This window comes from Mesoplodon mirus (genome assembly GCF_964341445.2).
Source record: "Mesoplodon mirus genome assembly, chromosome: 12".
In the NCBI taxonomy this organism is placed as follows: domain Eukaryota; kingdom Metazoa; phylum Chordata; class Mammalia; order Artiodactyla; family Ziphiidae; genus Mesoplodon; species Mesoplodon mirus.
In genome coordinates this window covers 75,464,960-75,479,364 of record NC_138988.1, presented here as the reverse complement: position 1 = coordinate 75,479,364, position 14,405 = coordinate 75,464,960, and the positions used below count along the sequence as shown (strand labels likewise).

Genomic DNA, 14,405 nt, shown 5'->3' with positions numbered 1-14,405 from the left:
CCATTCTCTCTCGTTAGCACATTCCAACCCTCCGCCACTTGCTCTATTTAAGCTGGGCCTCTCCTCAGCCTGGACACCAGATGGAGGTGGAGATGAGGGGAAGCAGCAGCACAGAACAAACAGACCAAATTCACTGGACTTTATGAAAATACTGTTTAGACTCTCCAGACTCCCCAGGCGGCCCTCCTACAGCATGAACGGCAGGTCGATGTTCTTCTCGCCAGTGCCCACGTAGATGTAGCCATAGTTCTTGGTGCGAGGAGCGTGGTAGAAGGTGAGACCTGGCCAGAGCAGGCTGCGCAGCACCACCAGGGTGTTGCCTCTCTCCATCTGGATGCTCCAGGACCCTGAGGAGGAGCAGGAGGCAAGGCCTGGGCACTGTGGAGGCAGAGCCCTGCCGGGTATGCAGAGGCCCCAGGCTCCGGGCAGCCAGGCCCGAGCATTAAGTTCCAGTGGGAAAAGGGAAGACAGTTTAATTATCCCGGCACTTTACTCCTTCTGATTGCCTTTGAGCCGTTTCACTGCTCATTAAAACCACTTCCAGAGGGAGGGCAAAGGAAATGAAAAGAGGTAAAACTCAAAGCAGTCCCGTTTTGTTCCTGTCAGCAAGTCTAGTGAAAGGTTGCTTGGGGGAGGAAGCTGAATCCACAGTGCACAGGCAGAGGGGAGCTGGGGCTGGGCTAGGGGAGGCTCCAGGCTCCCTCTCACCCTGCGCTAGGGGTGCTCACTGGTGGCCTTCAGTCCTGGTGCGCTTCACCGCTGTTTGCCATTTGCTCTCTCTTCCCCAGGCCAGAAGCCTCTGCTCTGAGATGGATGAGACCTGACCAGGCTCACATAGAAGTGGGGCCATTTCAGGGCTCCCAGCTCAGTAGCCCTTTCTGGCAGCCGGCAGACTGGGAGCCATCCTTGGCGGGAGGGTACTTGAGCTGCAACTAATAAGCCTTTGTCTGTCCTGGGTTCTGCCCTGGTTTTTGCTCCTCAGACGGGAGCAGCCCAGCCTAGGGCTGAGCTGTGCAGCCGTGAGGACTTGGCGGGAAGGGCCTGATCCAGCTCCAGAACCGAGGGAGGGAGCCGTTGTGTGGGAGGAAGGAGCCTGGGAAAATCGCCTCTGGATGCAGATCTGGAACTTCTATTCCCCTGCGCAAGGCCTCTCCCGGCCCAGCCGCAGCTCTGCTCCAGGCCCTGCCAGAAAGGCAAATGCTTTGAAGGTTTTGGTGCTGGACCAGCCGGTGATGCGCTGAGAACTGCGCCTAGGCCTTCATCAGCTGCCAGGTCAGCCCGGCTGCCTAGCTTCCACTGCCCCTCTGCCCCTAGGCCTCCTCCAGCCACAGCCCACCATGGTCACTCCACACCCAACAGCCTCGGAGCTCAGGTCCCACTCTCCCACCCCGAATCCAAGAGACCTGACCACCAGGCACCCCTGGCTCTGATGGCAGCTCAGCCCTACTCAGGGTGCCAGCACCTGCCCAGGTCAAAGCCAGAGCTTTTGGGGTGGGGGGGTGTAGGTCAGCTGGCCTTGGGCTGCTTAGGGAGAGGCCACCTGAAGGCCACCTCAGCACTGTGCAGTGGCCTGCACCAAGTGCCACCACCCATGCATGAGATGATGAAGCAGAAGGCACAGTGTGGGCTTGACCCCGCTCCCCCAGGCTCACTCAGTGCCGGCCAGACAGCATTAAGAAGAAAGAAGAGGGCCTCCCTGGTGGCGCAGTGGTTGAGAGTCCGCCTGCCAATGCAGGGGATACGGGTTCGTGCCCCGGTCTGGGAGGATCCCATATGCCGCGGAGCGGCTGGGCCCGTGAGCCATGGCCGCTGAGCCTGTGCGTCCGGAGCCTGTGCTCCGCAACGGGAGAGGCCACAACAGTGAGAGGCCCGCGTACAGCAAAAAAAAAAAAAAAAAAAAAAAAAAAGAAGAAAGAAGGGTGTTCCTGGGTTCCCAGAGCTCTGGGTGGGGCACTGCCTAGGTTGGGAATGGGGGCACTATCTTTCCTGGTCAGAGAAGTGGAGAGGCTCGCAGCTTTCCTCTGCATATCTCCACCTCATAGACGTGCCCGCAGAGTTCTAGAGGCCTTAAAGGCCTGTTGCTTTCCCAGTCACTCATTTCAGAAAACAGATGGCCTAGGGGTAACTGGAGAGGGGGTGTGACAGAACAGTGTTCCCAGTGCACTGCATTCAGCGTCTGGCCAGAAGCACAGGCCCCCCCAGAAGACAGCCCCTGTTAGCACCCCCTGCCAGTTCCCAGAGCATCGTCTGGGGTGTCCCTCCCCGCCCTTGGAGCCCACGGCCACACAGCCCCCTTGAACTGAAAAAGGTCAGGCTCTGCCCACCTGGGGAGGGCAGCTTGCAGCCAGATGCTGCCCTGGAGAAAGAACTGGAATCCTGGAGTCCCCCAGCCCAGACCACTGTCAGCAGTTCCCTGTTGCTGGCACCTTGGCACACCCTGGGCAAGGGCTGGGTCCTGGCCTCCCCTGGCACCAGACTGCCCACCTAGGGTTTGGCCACTGGGGGGCCCAGGCTCATCAGCAGGGGCTCTCCCCACTCCACCCAAGAGCAAAGAGAAACTGACAGGGATGCTAGAGAAATACAGTGCTGCCTCCAGGGTGGGGGCCGGTGCTGAGCAGGCCCAGGGTGCTGGCCTAGTACAGGAGCGGCATGTGAAGTGGCCGGCCAGCCAATGACACTACCTCCTCCCTCCCTTGCATTCCTGTCACACTCAATTCCTTGTCCCTGGCGCAGCTTGTCGCCCAGGAAACACACACTCTCAACGTGCCAGGAGTCACATAGCGTCTACCTGGGAAGCCAGGCGCTTGCTGTCACCTTCACCCACTTTTCTCACTGCAACTGCTGGAAAGGCTGGGCCCAGCCAGCCACCACCTGTGGGACTCTGGGGAAAGCAGCCTCATGCAGCCCTGGTGTTTCCGTTCACAGCCCCTGGTCTCTCCCAAGTCTCCCCAGACCTCCCGTCCGGTCCCCTGGCAACCACTCTTCTCCACAAGCGCCCTTCTTCGAGGGTGTGGTGGGAGGGATATAAGCTGGTAGATCAGGAATGGGCCTTCCTGCATCAGCAGGAAGTTCCAGGGCCTTACCCGCCTTGCCAATGTGGAAACCTCAGGCTGGGGTAGGCTCATCATAGTTATATTCTCCTGCCCGCCAGGAAGGAAGGCAGCAAAGCTCTGAGATTAAGTTTGAGGAGTAGAGTGGACCAGGCAGGGGTTCAGGGCTGTCCAGGGGCAGCAGACGGCTTAAGCCGGTCCTCAGACCAGCACCACACACCTCGTCACACACACACAAATGGCCATGGGCACCTTCTCAGAGCAGCCACTCCCACCACACCAGGGCCACAGCGCATGGGAAGGGGGTGGGGGCGGGGTGGGGAACCAGGCGGAAGAGTTCCCAGTCTTACTGATGAGCAAGGCCAGGCCCCCCGGTCCAGAAGACTGAGCACCTGTCACCCAGGCTTCCACAGGGCTGGAAGGGAGGTGCCACCTGCACACCCCCCAAGAGAAGGCTGATCCCGGACACCATGCTCCCCAGCCCTCTTCGATGCTGTCCCCCTGCTCCCCCGCTGCTTTCCAGGGAAGCAGGCCCCTTGCTGCCCTCTGCTGCCTGAACTGGGCATTGTGCTGGAGCCACAGCGGCCCTGTGCTGAGCAGTTCCTGAGATCTGTCAGCTCCGGCCCAGAGTGGAGCAAGGTGAGGTGCTCTGGCCTCTACCCAGCTCGCTCTGCTTCCCAGGACACCTATGACTTCGCTTGTGAGGCACCTTCTATTTTACTTTTCTGTTTCATTTGATCTTCCCAAACCTCTGTGAGGCAAAGATGGTGTCTTATTCCCAGCGGTGTCTCTGGTGCCTGGTACATAGTAGCTGCTCAGTGGCTATTATTTGCTGATAGACTAGAAGATTAAGGAGCATTGAATGGCAAGAGTACTGCCTAGAAATCTGGCATCCTGACCTGGTACTTCATGTGTCACCTGGCGAGAGCCCAAGCTCAGAGAACTCTTAGCTGTTGCCCTGTATCCACCAGGAGGATGGTTCTGCTCCCAAAGCCCTACTCCCGCAAAAGTCCGCAGACCCCAAGGCACAGTTAGGAGGGCATTAGTGGCCCCGGGCAGGGCCAATCTGAGCCATACCTGCTCACAGATGACATGAAGTTCCCCTGAACAATTGCCTCAGACCCTCAGAAAGGAAACTGATCCTACCTGGGCAGAAAACGGCTCCCAAACTCCACCCCTCCAGCCAGTGCTGGTGTCCCAGGGAACTCTTGGGATTTTGGCCTCACTTAGCAGCGCAGCCATTCTGGCTGCTGTCTGCCTGATGGGGCAGCCTCCCAGCCGCTCCTTTTGCTCTTTCACCGGCAGATAAGGAAGGGAGTCTGGGAGCAAAGTCAGAGTGTCTGCTCTCCCCCGACCATCCACACGTTTACCCCCACACCGTGGCCCCCATCAAGACATCATGAGAAAAAGCTGGGCCCGACTTCCTGGAGGCTTTCTGGTGTTGGCTCTGGGAGGAAGGGAGCTGGAGGCCCAGAAGCTATGGAGTTCCCAAGGTCAGGCCAGGAGCATCCCTCCCCTCAGGCCCACACACACAGGAGATGTCAGGAGCCCTCAGCCCCTAAGGCTCCAGGACTACGGCAAAGTGCGGGGGTGGACTGGGATGTTGAATCACTGGTTGACGCTTCAGCCCTAAGGCCCACCATTAGGGCATGAAGTCTAGGCTCAAGCGGGAGGAGGCGCTCTTGTGTTAGCCCCCCCAGTCACCCAGCGCTGTGGAGGGAGTGCCTCATCCGCTGGCCCTGGAGCATCCTGCAGCAGGTGAGAAGGCTGAGAAGTCAGCACCGGACAGAGCTTTCCAGCCACACAGTGAATCAGGGAGGAGGGGCTGCTGCCCCCCGGTTAGGGGCTCTAAGAGGACTTTTCTCCATCCACCATTCAGCCCGTGGCGCCAGGTCCCACCACCACAGTGTTCCTGGCTCCCTTTATCAACCAGGGATATGCAGCCCCTTCCGGCCTTAACAGGCGGGGAGCAAAGAATTGGAGGAGGTAATGGGAGTCTGGGAAGTATGGTGGTTGAGAAATGCCCATCCCCAGTAAACCTTCATCTCCCCCAGAGGTCCAGGACCCCCTTTTCTATGCTCAAGGAGGGTTCACTCTGGAGCCCCCATGTGGTGGAGGCCAGAGTAGCCACTCTTTGCCGGCAGTCTTTACCCACCTGGGACCCAAGGCCCAGCCCCTGGGGCACTGCAGTAGCCCTGAAACAGCCTCCAGATCCCTGGCTTGCCCCTTGCCATCCATCCATGCACCACTGCCTTGTTATCACAGACCTGCTTACAAGCCACCAGCAGCTCCTACTGCCTTGGTCTACCCCTTGGCCTTCTAGGCTCTTCTAGGCCTGCCCGACCCACCTCTAAGGCCTTTTTGCTACCGACAACAAGGTCAGTAATAATTATTAATTTTTACTTGAGTCCTTACTCAATGTGTTAAGCACTATTATAAATGTTTTGTATATGTGTTAACTCATTTAATTCTCATAACAACCCAATGAGGTAGGAAGTATTATTCCCCTTTTACAAATTGAGGCACAAGGAAATTGAGGGACTTGCCTGAGGTCACCCAGCTAGTATGCGGCAGATTCAGGATTCCAACGCAGGCTTTCTGGTTCCAGAGCCCTCTCCTTTAACGACTACTGCCGTCCCACCCCTACCCTGAGTTCCAGCCTGACTGGCTTGCTCATTGCTCCTCAGAAGCATTTCCCCTTAGTGGTGGGGGTGACTATTGTCCTGCCATTCCCAATGTCCACTTAAAATGAAACACCATCTACTTGACACCACAGTTAAGGCCAGAGCCTTGGAGTCTAACGCTCTAACACTTAACTATGTCCTTGGGTTTAGCTCTCTGAGCCTCTGTTTCTTCATCTATAAAATGGGGATAATAGTATCTACCTCATAGGTCAGCTGTGAAGATTAAAATGAGATAAGGCATGGGAAGGACAGTACAATGTCTGGCACACGATAAGCAGTGTCATTGCTTTTATGAGTAGTTACTAGTATCATTATCTTTGCCATCATCAACAACGGATCCCTCCATTTCTCAAAACACCAAGCATGGGGAGGGAAAGAAGCAGGGGTGCTGAGTCAGTGCCTTGGGTCTGGCCCCTGAATGCCCAGAGCCTGGCACCTGTCCTGGGATGCAGCATCCAAGCAAGAACATCTTCCAAGGACTGGTGGACCCCAGGAAGGAAATGGGGTCTCTGCGACTCCACCAACTGCTGGCTATGTGCCTGGGCCAGGTGGGACCTGAAGTACAATAAGGCCTCTGGAGACCTCCCTGGTGGCACGGTGGTTAAGAATCCACCTACCAATGCAGGGGACAAGGGTGCGATCCCTGGTCTGAGAAGATCCCACATGCCATGGAGAACTAGTGCACCACAACTACTGAGCCTGCGCTCTAGAGCCCATGAGCCACAACTACTGAGCCCACGTGCCACAACTACTGAAGCCCGTGCACCTAGAGCCTGTGCTCCGCAGCAAGAGAAGCCACCGCAATGAGAAGCCCACGCACCGCAATAGAGTAGCCCCCGCTCGCTGCAACTAGAGAAAGACCACGTGCAGCAATGAAGACCCAACACAGCCAAATAAATAAATATTTAAAATTTTAAAAAGGCCTCTGAAGTTGTATGTTTTATGATTAAAAAGTACAACCACATAACAGGAGGCAAATGTATAGAACTCATTTCCTTAGCAGATGGCCTTAGCAGGTCGGTCAGCACCCACTCACTGAGCACCAGCTGTGTGCCAAGCACTGGATCTAACCCTGAAACTAACCATTGCGATGTATGTATGGCTAGTATTTTCAGGGGTGTTTTCAGAGATGTTTTGGGTGGGGGGAGATTCCCAATTTGCCTCCATTCAAGATTGGTATGAAAGTCAAAAGAAGCACTGAGAGACTTCCTGTCTGTGGAAGCACATGGAAGACAATCCTTTCGTCTGCAAACACTTACCAGCTGTTTACTAGGAGCTGAGCCCTGTATTGGGCCCTGGGGAAGCCCCATCCTCAAGGCCCCACGGTGAACCCCCAGTTCCCACCCAGGCCCTAGGTCCCACTCTTAGAGGAGAATGGCAGGTGGCACGGCCCACTGCTCTGACCTGGGGCAAATCCAATGTCCTCCAAATAACAGGCTGTTACCTTTGGGGAAGTCATGCTCCAAGGAGTCCATGAAGTCCAGGGAGGGGTCCAGGTCAGCCTTCTCAAGCAAGGTCTTGTTCTTCAGCTCAACAGGCTCCCTGAAGTGGAAGTAGGAACTGAGCTTCTTGGCTTCAGACGAGGACAGTCCTACAAAAGGGGCAGCAGGTAGGAAGTGAAGGTCATCCCCAAGCCCCACAGCCCCCTTCCTCTATGATTGGGGACCACATGGAGGGGGTTACAGAGGACTCAGTCAGCTACTGACGGGGGACTGAAGAGCAAAAAGGGAGCAGTGTTCTCTAAGCCCGAACTTGGCTCAGATCCTGCAATGAGGACAGACCATGGAGGAGGAGGATAGGAAAAGGCGGGGAGCCCAGCACCACACAAAGCCCCAGACCCAGGTGGCCAGATGCTCCCCCACCCTCAGGCATAAAAGAGTCAGGGTCCAGTGACTGGGTACCCATGCCAAGCACAGATACCAGGTCATTGGGCACATCCTCCCAAGTGATGTGGCCACAGCTATTCTTTCTCTGAGAGAGTGGGCAGTCTCCCCTGGACTCCCAGGCATGTGTCCAACTATGCTCAGGAAGAGATGCCTTCTGGCCCTAAGAGATGCCTGAGAATTCACCTTCAAAGGTCCGATTGACACGGATGGGTCCAAAAGGGGTCTTAACGAGGGCACCTCGGGGGATGACAGCCACAGCCTTGTCGATCTGGTCAATGATGGACACCAAGCGGGTCTCTTCCTTGATCTGGACCTGAGGAGACAGGAGACAAGCCATCCTGCCAGGGCGGTGTGCCCAGTCACCCCTGGTGCAAGGGCCTCAGCATGACCATCTGATCTGGATCACCACAGTGTAGATGCCAGGTCCATGGAAAATCACGATGGTGAGTCCTCGCCTTCCCGCCCTCCGTTCCTTTCTTAAATTGGTGATGAGTGCAATATTTAAAACTTAAAAAAAAAAAAGCAGTCTCTCTCACTTCATCCCTGGCCCCCAAATTGCCCTCACTGGGGGCAGACACCGTTAATGGTTTTTTATGTACCTTTCCAGAAACAAACCATTCTATCATCATATTTTAATGTTGCTTATTTTGCCTTTTTAAAATATAAAAGCTATCATGCTCACTGTAGACTATCTGGGTAATAGAGAAATATTTTATAATATACCTAAGAAAATGAAAACCACTCGTAATCCCACCTTCTAAAGGTAATCGCTGATAACATATTGGTATACTTCCTTCTATTCTTTTTTTCTATGCCTATATTCAAAGGAAAATTAGAGTTACAGTTTATATAGTTTCATATCCTGCCCTTTGACTTAACATTATTTCTCAAGCATCACCCCATACTATTTTTACGCAGATGAAATTTGGTTATAATCAATATCAAGGGCAACCCTGAACAAAAGGACTTCATAGAGATGTTTGGGAAAAAGCAGCACTTGACAGGGAAAACATGTCACTGGGAGCCCCCAAAGTCACTCAACCACCTGTTTCCCATGGGTTGCTGACTAGAATTGATTACAAAGGAGGAGATCGAAACTAATACTTAATAAGTGTCTAGGCCAGGGGCTTTAAATATGTCACCTCATTTAATCTGCACAAGCCTGCAAAGTAAACATAATGATTCCAATTCTACAGAAAATAAAACTGAGGGGAGGTTAAGTTTGTCAGGCAGGCACAGGGTTGCAGCTGAAGTATCATAGACCTAGACCCAGAGTTTCGGCATCACCTGGGTTCCAGTGCAGAGGCTGGGTTTTGAATCCCAGGTTTCTCTAGTTTCAGAACTTGGGCTGGTTATTTTTTTTCTGCACAATCCCATTTCTAGGAGTTGATCCTTCAAATCAAGTGCACACATGGGAAATGACGCATGCACAAGCTTATTCACTGTGGCATCGCTTGTCAGAGCAAAAACTTGGAAACCGACATTTCCATGAGACGCCGGTTAAATATGGTATGTTCACACAATGGCAAAAAGAATGGAGAGGTTCTTCAAGGCACTGACGTAGAAAAATCTCCAAAATATATTGTTAGGAGAAAAAAGCAAGGTGTACATAACATGCTGCCATTTGTTTTGTTTTGTTTTTTAAGATAAAAAGAGAATATGTCTGGGTGAGGTATTGGCTGAGGTTTGTACTTGCATAAAATGTCTCTGGAATCAGAGCTTCTCAAACTTTAATGCATATTTAAATCCCCTGGGAGGGGCTTCCCTGGTGGCACAGTGGTTAAGAATCCACCTGCCAATGCAGGGAACACAGGTTCGAGCCCTGGCCCAGGAAGATCCCCCATGCCGAGGAGCAACTAAGCCCGTGCACCACAACTACTGATCCTGTGTGCTAGAGCCCGCGAGCCACAACTACTGAGCCTTCACGCCTAGTGCCCGTGCTCTGCAGCAAGAGAAGCCACCGCAGTGAGAAGCCCCCACTTGCCGCAACTAGAGAGAGCCCGCGTGCATTAACGAAGACCCAACGCGGCCAAAAATAAATAAATAAACTTATTTAAAAAATAAAACTAAAAATAAATCCCCTTGGAACATGTTAAAATTCAGATCCTGATGCCAGCCCAAGAGTCTGCATTTCTAACTCCCAGGGCATGGTGATGCTTCTGATACAGACTGCACTTTGAGTGGCAAGACTTGGACACACACACACACACACACACGCAACACGGTTATATTAATGACCCCCAGAAAGACGACCTGAATGACTGGTGGATAGGGTAGGAGGGAAACTTTACTATAATCCTTTTTGTGAATTGTGAACCAAGTGAATGTATTATCTAGTAAAATACACATTTATACAAAAATATAAGCACCTGCGCACACCCCGTTGCCCCAGAGCAAAACACACACCCCTTCTTCCCAGCCTCAGCCCCACAGCACGGCTCCCCCGAGGGCTGCCCAGCCACTTTGCCACCCTGTCATCACTCAGGAGTGGTGTTACCCTGGGCAAGTCACTTAACCTCTGTACCACCTGGAAAGTAAGGTACCAACTTCCCAGAGCTGTGAGGATGAAGCAATGGGACTGGCACAGTGGCACAGGGCCTACACACCCAGCACCCCAGGCCCAGCTGGCCCCAGTGGCAGTGATGATAAACGTTGTTTCTGCTGCAGTGTGCATTGGGCTGGGATTTGGATGGCCCAGGTCCCTTTCATTCAGGCCCTCCTCCTCCTCTTGTCTTCACTCACCACTACTTCTTCTTCAAAGACCTTTTCGCCCTCATTCACCTTCTGCAGCTCGGTGTGTTCATACGCATGTGAGGGGTCCCCCATGAAGCGGCCCTTCACCACAGACGTCTGCATCTCCATCTCCTCCGTGGCAGGGGGCAGGAGGCTCCACTCCATGCAGTTCAGGCTGCCAACAACATCCCCATCACCCCGATTCTAACTCTCCTCTCCCTCCAGCTTCCTGCCCCCGCCCCTTCTCAAGAGAGGTGAGGCCCAAGAAGAGCTGTTGGGAGTCACATCTTTCCCCTAAGAAGCGCTAAGTGCCTGTGGTGCACCCCACCCCACATGTGATGAAATTCAGCTTTATCTTTTAAAAGCTTCCGTATGCCAAGATTCCAAGAGCTTCTTCCTAGATAGATATCTGGACTGTGAGGTTCCGATGAGTTTCTGGAATCTGAAATTTCCTCAGTTGCAGGTGCCTCAGGTGGGCCCCAAATTCATGCTCAGCCTGCCTACTGAGCTGCAGCATGGCTATCTTCGCCCCACTTCTCAGGAAAGCCCAGCCCAGGCTCAAGAAGCTCTCTTCCTCTGAGGTCTTCCCTTCTTTCTCACATCCTGCCAGGAGGGGATATCCTCCCACTCCTCCCTCATCCACGTAGGGCCTGTGTCCCCAGCCTGCTCTCCGCTCACGTTTCCTCCCTTCACTCTCCACTGGCTCCTTCACAACATGAAAATGCCCCAGCTTTATAAAACAACAGCCCTCAAATCCATGCCCCTCTAGAAAATGCCCCTTTCCTGTCCCGCCCTCTTCTTCCCCAACTCTGAACCATAATCGAGAACAATTTGTCCTGTGGCAGCCCTTGTTCTCCCTCACTTTCACTCTTTGACCACTGCACCAAGATTCTGCCCCTGGCACCCCAAGAAACTGCTCCGAAGAAGGTCATCCATGGGACCTAAAAGCCAACAAACGCATCTCCATTTCTATTTCCTTTGACATCTCCCTTCTCCCTCCTCCAGTGCCTTAAGTACTTCCAAGGATCTATTCTCACTGCTCTTTTCTCTCCATGGTCTCACCTACCTGACCCCTAGAACCCCAGCTAGTCTCACCTACCTGACCCCTAGAACCCTCCCTAGTTGAATCCAGCCACTTCTCACCACCTCCACTGCTTCCACACTTGTCCAAGCCACCATCTCCTCTTGCCCAGATATTGCAGTAGCTTCCTAACCGGTCTCCCCGTGTCCATACCTGCTCCCCTTTCAGTCTAGTCCCCACCCAGCTGTTAAAACCTAAGCCAGATCATGTCTCTGTGCAGAACCTTCCAGTGACTTCCCATTGAGCCAAGTCCTTACAGTGCCCCACAGGGCCCTGCACAATTGTCTCACCCCTCTCTGACCTCATGTCCTGCAATGGTCCCCCTCACTCACTCCTCTCTAGCCACACTAGCCTCTTCAGGGTTCCACACTACACTAAGCCTCAGGGCCTTTGCACTTGCCTGGAATGCTTTTCCCTGAGATAAACACACAGCTTACTCTCTCAGTTGCTTCAGGTCTCTTCTCAAATGTTACTATTTATAATAGTACCCCATCCTGTATTCTCTGTCTCCTTTAGCACCAATGCTAAGTGTATGCAGTATATGTGTATGTTTATTTATTGTCTGTCTCCCCTACCCCACATACACACTAAAATGTAAACTCCATGAAGACAAGGACTTTGTCTCTTTTCGCAGTGAATTCCCCATGCCTAGATCAATGCCTGGCGCATACTAGGTGCCAAAGAAATAAAAACTAATTGGAATAGAGGGAGTCTCAAATCTCTATCTTCAGTCCAAATTTTTCTCTGTACTCCAGATCTGTACTTGAATATGCCTCCTTACCACCCTGCCCCATGGGCACCTCACACCAAATTCACTAGGCCTTCCCCAGTGCCTCCTGAATTCTCTCCCAGTGGGGGGCACCAGCACTTACCCAGCTGCCTAAACTGGAAGGAAGGGTCAACCTTGACCTCTTCTTCACCTTTCCCCATTTAGTCACAAGTCCTGCCACTTCTACCACTTAAATCTTTCTTTCCAATCCCTCCCCTCTATTCCCTCAGCTACCTCCTCCTTTCAGTCCCCCTTCATCTGGACACTGCAACGTACTTCCAAATGCTCACCCACTTCCAGACCATTCTACCCACTCAGGTCTGAGCAGGCTCTTCTTGATTAAAGGCCCTCAGTGGCTCCCCATAGCCTGTGGACAAAGTTAAAACCCCTTGGCCTCTCCATCCAGTTCAACATAACACCCTAGGCTGCCACTGCCATGTTTGTCTGCCCACTATTCTCCCAAAACACCCAAAGCCAGCTCAAGCCAATAAGCTTGCAGTTGTTCCCTCTAACTGGCATGCCTGTCCCCCACACTTTCCTGGAGAACTCCAGATCATCTCTCAGATCTCAGTAATCTTATCTAATTACTCTCTAGGAGAATGTCCCACCCTGGCACCCCTTTGTGTACACCTCTGTCCCAGTTTTAAGACACTTTGCTGTAATTGCTGGGTTACCCATTGGTCTCCCTTCCTAGGATGTGAATAACTTGGAGATAGGGGTGAGTCTTAGCCATCTTTTTAACCCCAAGTCTAGCACAGGATACATCCAATCAATGTTGGATTGATGCATGGATAGATAAATGAAGTCTCCAACTTCCTGAGGCCTCAACGGAATACTTGTAAGAGGATGAGCTCCCTGTCGTCGGGGGTAGTCAAAAAGAGGCTGGATGGTCCTGTATGGCACTGTCCAGGGAAATTTCTTCAGTTCTAAATCCCTTCTCTCCCATTCAACATTCGTTCGCTACTTCCTAGAGCGCCTCCTGTGAGCCAACACCTCCACCGAAGATGCTTCAGGACCCACTTCCAAACAGCTCCCCACCACCCCTCAAGGCTTCTGACCCTTCTCCAAACTGAACTCTTTGAAAAAGCAGGCCCACCACCTGACGTCTACTCTGGGTCTTCATTCTCCAGAAACTTTCACCTTGCCCTGCCTCCGTTCTTGCCACACTTCCATTATAAACCCACCAGTCTCTAAGTTTCTCTGGCGTCCCTCCCCACATGTCCTCCCAGGGAGGACCTCGCCCCTTTCGATCCTACCTCGCACCCACCCCTTCCCGGCCCTCGCTAGCCCCCGGCTCCTCAGTATCCCCCTGTGGCCTCAGCCAGCCCAGGCGCCGCCTCCACCTGTACAGGGTCTTGCGTGGTGCGAGCTGGTCCTCGCTCAGGCCCTGCGCGATGTAGTAATCGGCGACGAGGCCGAGGATGCGGCCCCAGAAAAGGACCCGATCGAAGCGGTAGTCGCGTTTAACCAGCATAAGGGAAGTGAGCAGCGAGGCCCGACGGTCCGGGCTGAGGCCCTGCCCACTACCGGACGCCAACTCCAGAGACAATAGGAGGCTCTCTTCGTCCATTCCTCCAGCGGCTCTGCTCAACGCCTGCCAGGTTGCTAGGAGAAGCCGGTGTCCACTGAGACCCAAAGCTCCGCCCTTCCACTCGACCGGAAGCGGGATTTCACGCATGCGACCTCCTGCAGCCCAACTTCTGGGGCCTCCTGCCAGCACTTCTTCCCATGGAGCCCTTCCGAAAAGCCTGGGGGTACACTAGCTCCCTCCCGCTTCCTCTCCCGAGTAGGTGTCGGGAGGTGTTCAGTTGTCAGGGCAACGGCGTGGTTTTCCCCCCAAATAGGTAGGACACAGTTGATATGTTGGAAGTCCAAATAAGCCAAATTCTGGGGATATTTTTGCTTTCCCTAAGCCCTTACACACGGTCAACATTTACTGAGTCCTCACTGTATATGCAGTGGGGGGTTGGGAAGGAAAATGCAACAGCGACACCAGCTATATTATTTCACTCCAGTCGTGTCCTTTCTTGGCCTCAGAATTATCTATGCAGAAAAGAACTTGAGATCCTCTTGGCTCTAGGATACCAAGGCAATTAATCCCCCGCAAAGCCAGGTCTTACAAAGACCTAGGCAAGGTGATGGGGTGGGGCGGGGGCGGTGAAGTTCCCCAGCGGCCCAGTGGTTGGTTAGGACTCCCCGCTT

General features: G+C 53.4%; 1 protein-coding gene across 4 annotated transcripts; it reads right to left on the bottom strand.

Annotated features, from left to right (window-relative positions):
• Positions 1 to 124: 124 nt before the first annotated feature.
• On the bottom strand, positions 125 to 13,814 carry RSPH9 (radial spoke head component 9). 4 transcript variants are annotated; one of them, XM_082637476.1, is made up of 5 exons: positions 13,547 to 13,814; positions 10,363 to 10,528; positions 7,804 to 7,933; positions 7,179 to 7,325; positions 125 to 371 (listed from the first exon to the last, which is right to left on the bottom strand). In XM_082637476.1, exons 1-5 carry the CDS (start codon positions 13,771 to 13,773, stop codon positions 187 to 189), a joined length of 855 nt encoding a protein of 284 aa, XP_082493602.1. In that variant the 5' UTR covers positions 13,774 to 13,814; the 3' UTR covers positions 125 to 186. The 4 variants fall into 4 exon arrangements, with proteins under 4 accessions (XP_082493602.1, XP_082493599.1, XP_082493601.1 ...); XM_082637473.1 differs by having other exon boundaries at positions 125 to 347; positions 10,402 to 10,528; XM_082637475.1 differs by having other exon boundaries at positions 125 to 347; positions 13,547 to 13,797.
• Positions 13,815 to 14,405: the final 591 nt, after the last annotated feature.